Source organism: Phocoena phocoena, chromosome 2 (genome assembly GCF_963924675.1).
Source record: "Phocoena phocoena chromosome 2, mPhoPho1.1, whole genome shotgun sequence".
Lineage (NCBI taxonomy): Eukaryota > Metazoa > Chordata > Mammalia > Artiodactyla > Phocoenidae > Phocoena > Phocoena phocoena.
This window is the reverse complement of record NC_089220.1, coordinates 157985303-158002691: the sequence shown is the minus strand read 5'-3', so window position 1 is coordinate 158002691 and position 17389 is coordinate 157985303. Positions and strand designations below refer to the sequence as shown.

Here is a 17389-nt window from a genome sequence, read left to right as displayed (position 1 = left end):
TTTGAGCTTGGACGTATCTGGGTTTGAACCCCACCTCCGTAATTTACTGTTTGTTATCTAGAGCAAATTAACTGAGCTGCAAATTCATCTTCTATAAAATGGGGGAAATTATTGCTTAACTCATATAGCTATAGAATTAAGACTCAGGTAACTTACATCAAGCAGTTGGCATTCCCTATCCTACAATTTTTGTATTACCAGGCTGGTCATTTCTTGTGTCTCCTGAAAGGATGAATTTTTTTCAGTCCCCAATCTAATTCCTGATATACTGGATTTATTTTCAACTAAGCATTTACCTGCAGGCTGCTCCCTCCTGGTCCCAGGTCAAGTGGGGTGGCTCTGGAAAGGCACGCATTGTATCTCGGGCAGGAAGAGTGAGCCTTGGGGGGAATGTTGGTTCCACTACAGGCAATGCTGTGGCAGGGCAAAGGCCGGTTATGCAGGTAGGATTGGGGAAAATAAACACAGAGGGATCTCCTATGAAAACCCTCCCCAGTAACACAGAGGAAAAGCAGAAGGCAGAAAACACTGTTCTATCATAGATGTAGACAGCTCACTGAAATCACACCACGGTAATGATATAGTGTAGCAGGTAAGAGTTTCTATTTACCAAGCATTCACTGCGATGCCAGGAACTGTCCTACACTGACTTTTGGCGGCAGCCCTGTGACATAGGGACTATTGCCATCTCTGCTTTACAGATGGGGAAACACAGGGACAGAGGGATGCAATACCTTACCCAGGACAAAGCCAGTCCTAATGCAGGCTGCCTGGCTCTGGGGTCCACGTGAGAAGGCTGTGCTGAGATGCAACAGCAACAGAAGAGCCACATTTTCCACTTAAAAGCAAAACCAAACCAAACCAGAACCACCTCCAAAGAGATTATCATTCGGAGTGTTTGGACACATAAGTAAGGCAGCGAATCCCAGGCAGTGGTCCTGTCTGTGCCTGCTTGCTGTGCTGGGAAGGGGAGGGGGAGGGAGGTGTGTCTGAAGAGATGAAAGGCAGACAGGCAGAACAGACTGAGGTTCCGTAGAATTGTTTTAGAACAAGCAGGCAGAAGTAATTAGTTGGGGTTTATTCCCAGTTGAAAGGGGAGTACATGTTGCATCATGAAGGCTGTGGGATAAGATATTAGCAACAGGCTTTGGATGGTTTGGTTCAGTTAAAGAAAGACAAGAGCTCTTTTTTTTCTTTTTCTTTTTTGGCGCCTCGCGGCTTGTGGGACCCTAGTTCCCTGACCAGGGATCGAACCCTCGCCCTCGGCACTGAGAGCGCAGAGTCCTAACCACTGGACTGCCAGGGAATTCCCGACAAGAGCTCTTTAATAACCTTTTCGAGTAGTGATTCCATATTGTGAATAGAAAGGACAGATTAACATATGTAACTGAGTGCCGTGTTAGTCGAGTTGTGGATTTTGAGTGATGCGTTAGTTTTGGTGATGCTAACGTGCTGGAAAGCGTTTGGGGGACTCGTTTGGAATTGCTTCTACGTCACAACCCGTCCCTGATGTGAAATCACATTCATTCGGCCCCGAGAGGGCACCACGCCAACTGCTGTGAGAGCAAAGCTAGGACACCAGTCTCGCCCTAGGTTCACTATTAGCAGTCCAATTACGGCACCAACATCCTATACCACTAAGTTCTAAGTGTAAAAGCGACAATAACACCAAAGTGCTGTGAACGTCCCAGCACAGAAAGGACTCTGTGCCACTGGAGCCGGGCCTTGAAGGCTGGCTTTTAACAAGCAGAAGATGGGGTGGGGGGAGCAGGGATGAGGGGGCAAAGCACAGTCAGAGGAACAGGTGAGAAAGATAAAGATATCCTCGGCTCCCACAAGTAACCGAGGTTGGCTGGAGAACCAGTATGTGCTGGCGGGCACGGAACTGGGCCGTAGAGACAGACTTGGGGCTACGCTGCTCTGGGCTTTGAACGCCTATCTGAGAAGTCGGCATATCGACTTCTAAGAAATGGGGAACCTCTGAGAGGCTTTAAGCGTTAGAATGACCGGAAATGTGTTTCAGGAAGATTAAAGTCCTAGTGGCACATAAAATGGGTTAAGACTTCTTGAAGCTGACATCTGAATTTTAGAAGAATTCTGAACCAAGTCTGATGAATAAGAAAGAAAAATGATATGGAAGTGTGTATCAGTTTCAATCAAAAAACAAGGTACTAAATAAAATAGGATAGATAGATTAGAAAACAATCTATAGATAGATTGTAAGATAGGTTTCCTTCTGTGGCTTATAAATGGATCTGAAGGCACTTCCAAGAAGATTCAAGAAAAGATTTTGGAGTGGTGGCAACATCACAAAAATAAGTGTATGGTCATCCCTAAAGCACCTGCTTTCAAGGAAAACACCCATTCCAGTGCATAATCAGTTTGCTCCTTTTAAAACAATCGGAATTAGTCACAGTTACTCCTGAAATAATCCATCACCAGAACTATAGCTTCTGTAAGTGCAAGGAGACCTTCTTCTCTAGTATGTGGTGTCTTCTGATGTGTCAGCATGGCAAGCAAGGGTCCATCCCCAGTTATTCAAATGCTAACCTAGGTCCTGCTGTGAAGGGAACTGTGTAGATGCGATGAAAGTCCCCATCTGTTAAATCTAAGGAAGAGTATCCTGGTGGGCTCATCAGGTGGAGGGCTTTGAAAGCAGGGCTGAGCCTTTCCAGAGAGAAAGACACTGAATTCCACCTGTGGACAAACAGCTTCGTCCCGTGCCTGGAGTCCCAGCCTGCCCGAAGGCTTCAGACTTGTGTAGCCAGCTCACCTCAACTGAATAAGTCAGTCCCATGTAATAAATCCCTTATTATACACACACACAGGTGTGTATAACAAGTGTACATATATACATATATATGTCATAGGGCGATTTTATATATACACATATATGTATGTATATGACTCATACCACTTCTGCTTTTCTGGTGGAATTCTAACACTCAGTTTACTTTGTTTATGAGAGCTGACAATCTGAGGGGAATGTACTATAAATTAATTAATTACAGAAACAACACTGTTGGAAACTACTTGAGTTAAAAGGGAAGCTGTGTGCGTTACTTCTCTGAGGCACACTACACACTATGAAATGGCTCCATTCTTACAAGTGCAGAAGCTTTGGCTTCTAATCTGATCCCACACAGCTTTAGTGCAGGGGTCTTAATCTGAGGTCTAAGACCCCTTGAAACTGTGTGTAAAGATTTTCCTCAGGTGAGCCTGTATCTTTCACCAGATTCTCAAAGAAATCCATTTCTCCTCATGCTTATTAGGAAGATTATTATGTTATTTACACTCAGTTCCCCAAAGACTGCTTGCTCACACACTATGAATGGGTAGTTGACGGCCCAGCTGCTTGCCTTGTTCCGAAATTCGTGCTGACACTTTACAGACGTTTTTCAAGGTGGGGAGAACCACTTGCAACGAGTAGGGGAAATTCAGTTTAAGGCTTTCCTTGATTAAAAGTCTGTAAGTACGTGGTGAGATAATCCACCTAAGAACTCTACCCATTAAATGTGAGTGTCCAACAGTCAAAAAAATCAGTGATGCAGAAAACCCAATTTAAGTCATCTTAGTTCATACTGAGACTTTAACAAAATTAAATGATCAATTAAAGAATCTCAAAATAATTACATTGCTAAATATTAACTTCTGTGGTGCAGAGAGATTTGTACTTTATACATAAATATCAGTAAGAATCACCGGTCTAAATTCACATTAAACACCCACATTAGGTCTTCCAACAAATTAAAAGATTTCAACCTGTAATATGTAAGAACTCTTTTTGTTGCCTTATCTAATTTTTTTTTTTTTTTGGCTGTGCTGGGTCTTCATTGCTGCACGCCGGCTTTCTCTAGTTGCGGCGGGCAGGGTCTACTCTGTTGCGGTGCACGGGCTTTTCATCGCAGTGGCTTCTCTTGCTGCAGAGCACGGGCTCTAGGTGCACTGGCTTCAGCAGTTGTGGCTTGCGGGCTCTAGAGTGTGGGCTCAGTAGGTGTGGCACACAGCCTTAGTTGCTCTGCGGCATGTGGGATCTTCCAGGATCAGGGCTCGAACCTGTGTCTGTTGCATTGGCAGGCGGGTTCTTAACCACTGCGCCACGAGGGAAGCCCGCCTTATCTAACTTCTTAGCAGTGTCCCACATAGCTGGACATAATGCCCCCCCCCGGCTTTCTTTCCCAATTTGCCAGGCCTTTTGATCTGCTCCCACTGCTCCACAGAAGTTCCGATTGTTTTTTGGGGGTTGTTTTAGCTGCACTGTGTGGACCTTAGCTCCCCGACCAGGGATTGAACCTGGGCCCACAGCAGTGGAAGTGCCGGGTCCTAACCACTGGACCACCAGGGAATTCCCCAAGTTCTAATTGTTAAATCCAACTGTCTCTCGACATGTTTACTTGGTAAGTCACTGCAATCTCAAATTCTTCATGTCCAAGATGGAGGTCTTGATTTCCCTCCCTAACCTGGTTCCCTTTTATTCCTTCTCATGCTTAGAAAACTGCCTTCCCTCCACTCGGCAGCTCACACCCTCCTTCTCCTTCACGCCCTACATCCCATCAGGGCTTCCCCTTGGCTGTATCCCCAATCTTTGCACCTCATGTCCTCACACCACCTTCATCCGCAGCGGGGGCCACCCTGACCACCACGAGTCACTGTCTCCTAACTGATCGCTCCGCTTCCCACCCAGAAACCAGAGTAACACCTCAAAGCCCTACATGAGATTACGTCTCTCCCTTGCGTAAACCTCCCAATGGCCTCCCGCCTCACCTGAGAATGAAATCCCAGCATCTCACCTGGACAAGGCCCTGACCGCTCTTTCTGCACCCACAGAGGTCTTCAAGTTGCTGCAACTCATCAAACCCTCCTTCTTTACGTACGAGTCTATCATGGTGTCCTGTATCCTGTTAGGTCTCTGAAGGCAGGACGCTTAAGATGTACACACAGCATCTAACACTGTCCTGGACCCGAAAAACGTCTGCTGGATGAACAAGTCGCTGCCTTAATGTTCTTTACCTTAATGTTCCACCTCTGTTAATTTTTCTGTCTCTATGTATTTAGAAGCGTCATTTTATTTGGTTTCCCTGGTTCAAAAAAAAAAAAAGACACATTTGAATGCATTCTCTCTTCAGGTAATTAACGCCAGACTCACTGCCTAAGCTCGTCACATGGGGCATTTAGCTGCTGCTTCAACCACTTTTTTGTTACTAGGTCTTATATTGCCATTCCTCATGCCTCTTCTTAATGTGTATACATAACAGAGCTGCAGTGCATATGGAGGGTGAGTTTATCACTATTTCTTTTCTTAGAACACTTACTGAAACTGTTTTCTATGAGCCAAGACAACACATGAATAAAACGTTTAGTTAAATAGGAATTCTGTCTTTAAAATGTTTAAAGATGGCTAAGTCTCCTCTCAAGATCAGCCTAGTGAATACAAACATGAAATTGAATTAAATCTTTCAGTTATTTCTTCATTTAATTTCTCTATATTTAGTATCTTTTTATTTAATTCCTCTGCACAGAGATATGTGAAACGAATCTGTACTTACTTTTATTTAAAAAACAATTCTTTTTGAAAATTTTGTTATTAAAATAATAATATGTTCTGGTTGAAACTTATCTACAAAAAATATTAGGCTACAAATCCTTAGAGAGCAGCATTAGACTAGAGGTTCTTTTGTGGTTCTGATTCTGCTACAATTTTGGACAAGTCTTAACTTCTGTGAGCAGTTTTCTGTAAAAAAAAAAAAAAAAAGGAAGGGAAAAAGAGGAAAGGGAAGGAGGGAAAAAGGAAAAGAAAGTGGGCTGAACCACTCAAAATTTTTTTGGTTCTGTTAAGAAAGAATTTGCCTTTAAACTACAGAAGTCTGCAAAGCAGAATGGTAATAATAACTGCCATTTCTTAGGGGCTTGCGTACGATGCACTACATGGAAAGCTTTACTTCTCATTTAACAGAGGCATGAGTTTATTATTCTCCCAATTTATAGGTAAGAAAACAAATTTCAGCTGAAGAACTCAGTCACACAAGCTTTGTTTGCTTCTTAACAGACATGATCTTCAATTTCCAAAAAAAGCTGAGTAGATGGGAAAGATCTATGAACTCAGAAAATGCAAATCAAAATGACACTTCTTTAAACAGAACTTTTGGCAAAGTCTGCTGTTTGCGAGGCCTGTGCTACATGCCACTGCCTGCAGGACAAAGTAAACATGTTTATCCCAACCTGTCAGAATCAAGATCTGTAATGTCTTCTCTTCCGAAGGCAGGATTTCAGAACCAGACTAAGGAATCACACGTGTATCCACTCTCTAAATTCAAGCGCAAACCTGAGGTACCTCAAAGAAAGAATAGATAAAGCCAACATAATAAAAGGATAATTCGAAAACTAATCTTTAGGCGGGCATAAATGACATCTGAATTAGGAGAATATTTCCTGCATGTTATCCTATATTTAATATTAACACCAGGAGAATCAACTAGAATTAAATATACTACAGAAACAATGTACCAAAATCACATTTTTAAAAGGGAAGTGCGAGTTCAACTCAATCATACCCTCAGGAAAATTAAAGTAAAAAGTTAATGAGTTTTACACCAAGAATTGTCCTTTTTATAAACTGTTTGCTAAATTTTGCTTGAGTCTTTTTATTATACATAGTCTGAACTTTTTCAATGGGTATCAAATACATTTCCTTTTTTTGACTGGTCAAGTGTCATCTTGGCGAAGCGAGCTTCAGAGCTAAGATGAAATCAATTCACAACAATAGATCCCTCCATTATGAGTTAACAGAAGGCCATGAGCAGTTTAAAAAACAAAAATATTTTTGAAGCACTTATACCTCAAACAGTTGGCCTCAGAAATGGCATTTGATACACTTGATCTTTGTATTTTAAACACCAATATCAAGTGACTGTAACGGAGAAACCACACAGCAAGACAGAATTCGAAATAACCTAATGAGAAATGATATCTTTCATCACTACACGTAATCTGCCTTAACTACACAGAAAGGGGAGATTTCGCCCCACTTCTCTCTGTTATCTTTCTATGGGAGCACATGCTCTCTGATGTTGAGAAACATACCTCCAACTAGTAAGATATTCTTTGATACCACATTAGATAGATACCCTAGGAAACTGTAACGTCTGTTTTCTTAAATTGCTCCGTGATGTAAAATACCACATAGAGAGCACTTAGCAGAGCGTCTTAGCATTTAGCGAGTGCTGAGTAAATCAGGTATCGCTGACATATCATCATCAGTCACGACACTGAAGAATTACTAAAACGGTGGCCTAAAAAAGTGAATCTACCTCCCCCCAAATTCCAATAACTGTTTGAAAGGCTGAATTATATCTGTGATAGTTTTAGGGATACACATTAAGGTACTATACTGAAATTCATGGCTGACAGTTTGAGAGGTCTGTATTATTTTAACTATACCCAAACCGAAGCTCAACTGATAGAAAAATTACATGAAAATCCTCAAAGTAGGAAAAATATTTTCTATAGTAATATAAGGTTCTATTTTTTCAATGGGAAAAGTAATGATAAAGAAAGAACCCATTTCTGTATAACAAATATAAACTTGCCCAGCTACCTGCCAGGTATTAAAAAAATAGCACAAGGAACAGAGATAAATATAAATAGACTGAGCCTAAAGAACAAGGTATTTCATAGAAAGTATTTTATCATTGGAACAGGATGGTTTCCCATGTTTAAGATCTATTTATTGTGTTATTTTTACAAGTAGCAAAGTCCCTCCATTTCCCCCAGTTTTATACATGAATATAAAAAGCCACTGACTTCCACGCTGCCCCCTCCCCCTCCCCCGCTGACTGGGTTAATAGGAGGTTGTGGACTATGTACGGCCTCCAGAAGCAGCAGTGGTTTCCTGTGTGACTTGGCCTTGAACTCTAGCATGCTAATCAGTCATCCTCTTGCTGATTCCTTTTCTGTCAAAGGAAACCAAGATGCATTAAAACAGCACATTCTAATTGGGATATTTGTTCAGCCAAGATCGCTTTTTCTGTCACCAAGTATAATTTTCTAGAGGCCCTTGGCAAAAGATGTGGTTGAAAATTATCACGGAAAAAACCCATGCCTTCTGTAGTTCATTAAAGTAGTTTATCACTTTGGCTCCTGGGCACATTATCCTCAAGATATTTGAACATTTTCTTCTCTTCCTTCTTTATGTACAAATATTCCCACCCAGAAACACACACAAATACAAATACTCCACCTTCCCCCCAGAGTACCCATAGGAGAGATCTGATCTGCTCTCAGCCCTATAACAGTATACAGTTCACCCTTGAACAACATGGGTTTGAACTTCACAGGCCACTTACATGTGGATTTGCTTCAGTAGCAAATACTACGGTACTGAGGACCCACCGCCGGTTGAATCCATGGATGCAGAACCGTGGATACAAAGGGTTCATTATAAATTATATGTGGACTTTCCCCTGGTTGTTTAAGGGTCAACTATACATACTTTCTTCAAGATTACAAGTATTATGAAAATTACTCAAACCATACACATAAAAAACATTTTCTGTCATTTTAATCAATAAATTAATCTTTCAGCTTACTTGACATATGTCATTATAAAATGACCTCAATTAGTAATTCTTGCCCATTAATTCCCAATCATCAAATAAAAGTCTACGTGGTATATAACTAAAGTGAAATATTAAAGAGTCAACTTGAAAGCAGAGCTGGCCAGCCTACTAAGTACACATAAACCTTACCAGTTTAAGAAAATCGATGAGTTTGTGAGCGTCCTCCCCGGTGGAGAGGTCCACAAAGTCCTTGGGCAGCCGGCAGCTCAGGTAGGGACTCGGCTGAACTGTGACCTCGCTGTTGGTACAACGGAAGGCCGGAGCATCCTTTACAAAGGAAAAGAAAAAGGAAAGTCGCTGAGAAAGTCCTTTTTTAAGTCTACTCTTCAAACTGAAACAAAGATACTGGTGTAGCAATTCCCACTACATGTCCTCTTCTGTACTACGTAGGGAAGAAAATCAGATACTGAAGTAAAAGAAAGCACCAAGGTTTTAAAAATACTTCCACATGTTCACAAGAAAATACACATCTAAGGTATCTGAAGCCAGAGTCCCTGTGGGGGGCTAGGTGGTCCCTGAGTGCTCGCTGTGCAGCCACCATGGCCATGAAGGGCTGCGGGTCTCTCCAGGCCTGAGGCTGCCTCGAGTGGTCCCACACAGGCCAGCATGCTTTATAAACATTGTTGCTTTCCACAGGTGCACTGCTGGAAATACGCCTTAGAGAACAGAGTCAACAGTAAGGGCAAACGAGTGCTCCGAACCCCAAACGCTGCTGTGCTTTTCTCACGGCATTTTACAGACTTATTTGTAGATTCCTCTCAGCACCTATGTAAAACTGCAAATTCAAGGATCATATTTAACAAGTCTTCACATTCCTTATTGTACATGCTTTAAGTCTTGCATAGGATATTCACATGTTGCCTGGTGCTGAAAAGGATTTCAGAGTCAGAGGCCTTGTGTTTGGGCTTCATGGGTGGCAGAGACCTAGGTGAGGGATGGATCGTGTCCAGCATGTGGAGACAGGCCGGGAACTTGGACGGAACGGGACCATGGAGCCCTAGAAAGCAGGCCACACCTTATGACAGACAGACCAGCCATCTGACAAGTACTCATGAAACACCTGTCTGCTGGACCTTGTTCTAGGGGTGGGAGAAAAACTGGAAAACAAGATGGTAGACAGCCACCAAGCAAGCAAATAATAAATTAACAAGCTTGTTCCAGAGAGTAAAAAGTGTTATAAAAACAAAAGAGCAGGGCACTATGGTAAGAGGAGAACCACACAGACTCCTCTTTAGAGGGGGGCCAGGTGGGACCTTGCTCAGGAGGCGACGTCTGGACTGAGAACTGAGAAGTAGGAGGAAAGCAGCCTCGTGAGGTCTGGGAGTGAACACGGCTTTGGAGGCGGTGGAAACAACCAGTGCAAAGACCTGAAGGCCAGGCAGGGCTTTGTGGCTTCGAGGAACAAAAGGAAGGCAGATCTCTTTGCGGTGGAGGACAGACGGGAGGTGATGCTGGGGAAAGGCAGGGGCCAGTTCCTGTTGCCCTTCTGTCATCCCCAACCTCCAATATGAGGTTGTTTACATTAAGAAGAAAGAAAGGGAGGGAGGGAGGGAAGGAAGAATGAATGAATTTGGATCATACAGTGAATCTTGTGCAAACTGTTTCTATCCAATAACTCTGTCCCTCATATTTAAAAATAACCTTGTGTGGGCTTCCCTGGTGGTGCAGTGGTTGAGAATCTGCCTCCCGATGCAGCAGACACGGGTTCGAGCCCCGGTCCGTGAGGATCCCACATGCCGCGGAGCGGCTGGGCCCGTGAGCCATGGCCGCTGAACCTGCGCGTCCGGAGCCTGTGCTCCGCAACAGGAGAGGCCACAACAGTGAGAGGCTCGCGTACTGAAAAAAAAATAACCTTGTGCCAAATCTTCTTCCTTGACGCTCAGATTTAATGGCCCACAACTCTTAAGATGCCAGCAGGAATAAGATCCCTTCATTCACTAATTCGATCAACCTTAGCTATGCCTGGCACTGTGTGCAGCCCCACAGACACATGGAGAACAGAGACACCATCAATGGGCTCAGAAACCTACAGCCCGACGCAGGAGGCAGGCAAGTCTGCAGGCGAGGCCCACACAGCAGGGCAAGCGCCTTGATGTGGAAAACAGAGACCACAGTCAGATCTAGAAAAACAAGGCCCAGGACGGCCCGGGACAGAGTAAGGATGAAAAGGACTATTTCAGAGACAGACAGAAGGAAAGATGTTCCCATGGAGGGCAAGGCAGCAGCCGGAGAAGCAGGAAGAAAGCCGGGAGGCGAGCAGGCGTCATGGAAACCAGGGGAAAGGGTGTGACAGGAACAAGAGGTAACAGCTCAGACGCGGCCCAGTGTTAAGGAAGAGCAGGGCTGTGCACTGCTCGCTGGAATTCCTGACACATTGGTGGAGCCCTCACCACAGTTTCTTTGGAACCGGGGGAGGGGGGGCGAAGGGTGGGGAGCCGGGGGAGGCCCAGCGGCAAGCGGGCTGGGGAGCGGTGGCCACAGGACTAGCAAGTGGCCCAACAGCAGGAGAGGAACTCGCAGGACCCCACTGCCAAAATAATGTGTGCACACGCATGTGTATATACACAAAAAATGCCCAGAAAACCTCAACAGAGGTGGTAAGAATAGCCATTTCTAGGTAGTAGGATTTCAAGTCTCGCCTCTTTCTAATTCTGTGTGTTTTTAAACAACCATGTGAAAATAAAACTATTTTGTAAAAGACAGAAAACACGAGAGAGTACGAAATGAAGAGCTCCGTGGACAGAACTGTAGACGCAGAGCACTCTCATTTACTTTAGAAAGCCTCGTGTGTATGTGTGCAGGCAGGTTACACACCAGAATATTAACAGTGGTTCTCGAGGAGGTGGGATTATGGGTGACTTTAGAATTTCCTTTAAAAATGAGCAGGCATTACGGGGCTGAGGGAAGTCTTGCTTTCTATGACAGGAGGCGTCAGAACACGGTTACTTGCTTACAGAGAAAGGAAGAGACTGGAAAAAGTAAAGAAGACAGATGGTAGCCCCAGGAACCTGGAGAGACGCAGGGGCAGAGACGAGACTCGGGAGGAAGGATGCAGGTAAGTCTGTAGGTTTGACGACAGTTAAACGGAGTGAGTTCTCACCGATGGATTCTCTTTTCCTAAGAGGGAAGACATGAAAGCAGCTGCTGAGGAGGACAGGAGTGATGGACGGAAGCTCAGAGGAGCATGGAGTGCGTGGAACGGCCACCGTGGACAGCAGGAGGGGACGTTGGCGAGGGCGACAGAACCTGCGGTCAGAGCCCATGGGAAGTCGGGGGTGGTGACTGGGACAAGCCCCCTCCCCGTCCCATCTGCGCATCTGGGCAACATCCCTCTAACCGTGCGTGGCAGCCCGGGGCTGGGACCAGAATAAACAGATGCGCGACCTGACCCACGGTCCGGATTCTCAGGTGGGCAGGACAGAAGAGCCAAGAGAAAGAAAAATAACCAGAAAAGAAACTATCAGATGATCATCTTCACTTTAGACAAAGTGAAGTGAAAAAATCAAAGCGCACACCCTTTCTCTAATACAACTATTTTGTGAAAGACAGAAAACATTCACGAGAGAGTACGAAACGAAGAACTCAGCAAAGTATCTGTGAGTAAATCTGTGTCAGCGCCTGGAGAACCAGCAAACAATTCCTCAGTGGACTGACAGGTTTCCTGGGGATCTTTCTTATCATCTTACCTGCTCCAGGACTTCTTCACTAAAATCACCCTTTAAGTTTCTTCCAGATAACAGTTCGTCCCAAGTAAACAGCAGCGCATCTGTGACTTCACCAAATGGATTAAAATCAATCAGCCACACCTTCCCCTGCAGTACAGAAAGAAAGATCAATAAGTATAAAATAAAGTCTGTAATCTGGCTTATAAGAAAGATCATCTTATTCTACCCAAAAGGTCATCTTAAAAATCATATCACTTCTTTCAAAAGACAGTTTCCTCCAGGCCCCATCTGAGAAGGGGCCGCCTGTCTAAGTGGTGCAGGCACAGCGCCAAAGGGGAGGCCGCCCCTAAAGGCGGAGGAGAGATCCTGAAAAAGAAAGCCCGACGAAGACATATACGTAGACTTCCGCCTCCAATCACACGAGAATTTTATGTCAAAAACCCAAGCAGGGAAAGGAAAATCTTACAAAATGGTTCCACCAAAGTAGCATGACTGGAATGCTCTCAAGGGTAACTTCAATGATCTTTCATGAAGAGGCCAGCAGTTCTCAGCACCATCCCTGAGCCCTGAGAGGTTTCTGCAAAGGCTTGTTTTTTTTTTCGGTTTTTTTTTTTTGCGGTACGGGGGCCTCTCACTGCTGTGGCCTCTCCCGTTGCAGAGCACAGGCTCTGGACACGCAGCCTCAGCAGCCATGTCTCACGGGCCCAGCCGCTCCGCGGCATGTGGGATCTTCCTGGACCGGGGCACGAACCCGTGTCCCCTCCATCGGCAGGCGGACTCTTAACCACTGCGCCACCAGGGAAGCCCGAGGCTTGTTTTTTTTAAACACACGAAAGACATAAGAAAATGCTCAGCTGTCTTTCATTTCAATGTAATAACTGTTTTCTCTGCATGATAGAACTTGATGGCACATGAAAGGGAGATGAAGAAAAGAAATCAACCTTGAAAAGAAAAGCCATCTTCTCCTACTCTGAGAGTAGCAATGGCCAAAGTGATAGGTTCCAGCCTCAGGGCAAGGACACCTCTGACCCAAGTCAGACAGAGTCTGCACCTTTGCACCTTGGTATAAAGTGGCAGAGCACTGACGTAAAGGAGCTGGAGAATCTGTGAAATCCCGCCAGGAGATTAAAGTCAACACATTTGATCACGGAGACGTTATGTGACATTTTACTAGATAAATGTTTCATTGAAACTTTTATCTTTGCTCCTTTTGATTTTTCTCACTGAGACATTTATTTAATCATACCGTTTTGTTGTTGGTAGTTTTTTCTGTAAATATGTAGCAATCGTGTCTTGATCAGCCACGCATGTGTAAAATTGAAAAGGAACTGGACTGCTAAGCCAGCATTACTAACATCTAGTACTGTTTCTCATCTGTGTTAAAGGAAAAGTTTAAGAAAGATGAAACATCTTCCTAGAACTGGCTGCAAACTAGAAACCTCTAATAAGAGGCAAAGAACTACTACAGGAAGTTTCTACCATATACCATTGACTAAGTTTCCTGGTTTCTACAATCCCCAGGAGAAACCCTGCAATTCCTTCTTGCCACTTGACTTGTATCCTCACTTCAGTTTGGTGCCCACTCGTACCTTCTCTGACTACGTCAAATAATGTCAGCCATCAATCAACTCCTTGGTATGATTTCAGCTTTGCTTTTTCAGCGATTACTCAGATGTCTCTCATATACTGTATGTTATTTTAACAAAATGAGTACTTTCTAAAATTCAAACCATTTGGACTTGAGATTTTATAACCAGTAAAACTATCTCCTTATTAAAAAGAAAGAAAAAAAAAACTTTCGCACCTGTTAGCATCAGAATATTTAGCTCTATAAACTAAAAATATGCCACATTGTAAAAAACAAATAAAATCACCACTGTTAGGACTGATAGCTGGCAGAATTTGTTCTGTAGTTCAGAAGCCATCCTCTAGTTTAAAGAAAAATAAGCCAGCTGTAACCAGGCATAAAGCTATCAAGATAAGGATTTCAAACCTGTAATGTTTTTCATGTCACACCTCAGGAACAAGACATCCTGAGAAATTCTGCTTTTAGGCAACCCATCAGACAAGAGTGGTCACACCGACCTTCCTAATATCAACCAACTGACCACCCCCCCATCCACCCAATTAAATCTCTATGCACCAAACACCGTGCCAGGCACGAGTGCATAAAGATCAGTAACACAGAGTCTACTCCTTGAAAGAGTTCAGTTCAGACCAGGACATGCACACATGTGCACACACCAGTATATGGACTGTTCACCATAGCACAGTGTGTAAAAGACTAGAAACAAGCTAAGCATTCATCCATAGGGAAGTGACTCATCAAACTAGATAGTACATCCACATAATGAAATACTATGCCTTGTAAGAAAATGGAAAGCTCTGCAAAACACACTGTTTTTAAAAAGTATAAAAAGCAAGGTTCAAGCGTATATCATATGCTGACTCTTGTGTAAGAAAGATGGAAAAAAATAAGTATCTTGCTTGTTTTTGCATCAAGAAATACTGGAAGGATACATAAGAAACTAACACCATAGGAGCGCAGAGGAGCAAGGTTAAGAATCAGACCTTCTATGTATATTTTCACACTAATGACATTAACAAGCTTAATCTAACAAATATCTAAAGAATACTTAGCACATTAGAAATTGTACTTTCTTCCTCAATCACTCGTAAGACAGAAATAAAAAGTAAAAAATGAGGCTGCAGATCCATTCTCAACAATATCAAAGATACAAGTTGATATTCATCCCCAAAAGCAATGAAATTAATAACAAGACAATAACCATACCAAAAAAAAATACATAGGGGGACCCGAATCATTTTTCAAGTACCTAAGGTAGTTATTCTAAATTCTAGTTGTGCATTATCGTCACTTCAGAAGCTTTTTTTTTCTTTAAAAATAAACTTTTATTTTAGAACAGTTTTAGATTTATAGAGTTACTGCAAATATAGTACAGAGAGTTTTAATGTACTCCACCCAGTTTTTAAATTTAGTTCTTGTTTGTTGTTGTTGAGTTTTAAGAGTTATTTGTGTAATTTTAGATAGAAGTTCTTTATCAGAAATGTGTATTGCACATATTTTCTCCCAGCTCCTGGTTTGTCTTTTATTTTTCTTAACTGTATTCTAATTTCCTTTTCCTGTTCTAGGATCTCATCAGTGACACCACATCACATTTAATGGTCATGTCTCCTTAGGCTTCTCTTGGTTTTCACAGTCGCTCAGACTCTTGTTTTCAATGACCTTGACAGTTTTGCAGATTATTGGTCAGACATTCTGCAGAATGTCCCACAACTGGGATTTGTAATCCATTTAAATTCTTTTCTCAGTTTCTGCATTCCATTCTGGGATTCCCCCAAACTCCTAAATGATTTTTTTAAATTGGTATACATTAAGATTTATTCTTTTTTTTAAACATCTTTATTGGAGTATAATTGCTTTACGATGGTGTGTTAGTTTCTGCTTTACAACAAAGTGAATCAGTTATACATATACATAGGTCCCCACATCTCTTCCCTCTTGCGTCTCCCTCCCTCCCACCCTCCCTATCCCACCCCTCTAGGTGGTCACAAAGCACTGAGCTGAGCTGATCTCCCTGTGCTATGCGACTGCTTCCCACTAGCTACCTATTTTACATTTGGTAGTGTATATATGTCCATGCCACTCTCTCGCTTTGTCACAGCTTACCATTCTCCCTCCCCATATCCTCAAGTCCATTCTCTAGTAGGTCTGTATCTTTATTCCCGTCTTACCCCTAGGTTCTTCATGACCGTTTTTTCTTTTCTTAGGTTCCATATGTATGTGTTAGCATATGGTATTTGTTTTTCTCTTTCTGATTTACTTCACTCTGTATGACAGACTCTAGGTCCATCCACCTCACTACAAATAACTCAATTTCGTTTCTTTTTATGGCTGAGTAATATTCCATTGTATATATGTGCCACATCTTCTTTATCCATTCATCCGATGATGGACACTTAGGTTGCTTCCAAGAAGCTTCTTAAAATACATATTCCAAGGCCTCATCCCAGACCTACTGGATGGGGGCGCTGTAGCTCTGACATACCGGGCAGGTAGAAGCTCTCAACACTGAGTCCACCTGCCCAGTTGCTGTCAGAACGTGGACACAGCAGAGTGTCACCAAGCCTAGATACACTTTGGTTATACTTCAGATCAGAGACCAACATAAAAGAAGAGTTAGCTTTCTCACAAGAGTAGCCATAAAATTATATATTCAAGACAACAAACAGTGATACAAGTACCACTGAATGAATGCAAATGAGTTTTACATGGCTGACATCTCTTCTCAGAAACCGTCAGGATGTTTACACTGGCGTGTTTCCCAATTTAAAAGCACGCAAACTGCTTTCAGTTCTGTCAGATCACAGTCATAATTACTGACGTCCATGTCCAACTTCACTTAAGACATTTATATAGCTGTTTCACCAACTCACACATGTGCACGGACCTGCCAGCCCTACTGAACCACAGCAGACCTGGACATGTGCCAGGGAAATACTGAGACACCCCGGCAAACCCCAAATTTTCAAATGCCATTAAATATAAGTGCATTAGAACAGAAATGCTTCAGACTGAATATCTGAACAATGGGAACAAATACCACAACTCACAGGGTGGTATGGACTAAGGGAGATGCTGAATTAAATGAGAATAAAGCTCTTCTGAGCCACACATTCAGGGCAATGGGCTAGGTTCCCTCCCTCCCTCACTGATTCCATCCTGCTCGCTACCAGGCCAATCCTGGAACGCTTAAGTCTCGAAGATAAGCTCCTTGACGGTCGAGAGATCATCTGGTTGGAAGGTGCTTGTTAGAAGCCCAGCATCTAACACAGGACAGGCTCTCGATAAACAATGGTGTGTGACTGACTGCATGTGGCTGGGGTCCGGCTTTAGAACTGAGCCACGGGTACACACCAGCTCAGGTTCCTACCCGTTCTACTGTGCCAGCTCCCCGTCCTTTCTCTAAGATGTTTCCACTAAGCTGAAACTCTGCCAGGTGACATCTCTCCTTTGTACCACATCTCAGTTCTTGCCTCCTCTTCCTAATTCTTAACAGATGCCATCACCCGTGAAGACAGACACGT

General features: G+C 43.2%; 1 protein-coding gene and 1 non-coding gene across 2 annotated transcripts in view; both read right to left on the bottom strand.

Moving 5' to 3' along the window:
* Nucleotides 1–4272: 4272 nt before the first annotated feature.
* On the bottom strand, nucleotides 4273–4345 carry TRNAG-UCC (transfer RNA glycine (anticodon UCC)). The gene has a single exon. It is a non-coding gene; the product is annotated as a tRNA-Gly (tRNA).
* A 3321-nt stretch (nucleotides 4346–7666) lies between these two features.
* The window catches only part of CDC123 (cell division cycle 123), a 55451-nt gene continuing 45728 nt past the window's right edge, over nucleotides 7667–17389 (bottom strand). The window contains exons 11-13 of the mRNA XM_065871423.1: nucleotides 12302–12427; nucleotides 8745–8882; nucleotides 7667–7949 (exon numbers count right to left, since the gene is read on the bottom strand). Coding sequence (XP_065727495.1) covers nucleotides 7923–7949; nucleotides 8745–8882; nucleotides 12302–12427 — 291 coding nt within the window. The 3' untranslated portion in view covers nucleotides 7667–7922. The remainder of the gene's footprint in view (nucleotides 7950–8744; nucleotides 8883–12301; nucleotides 12428–17389) is intronic.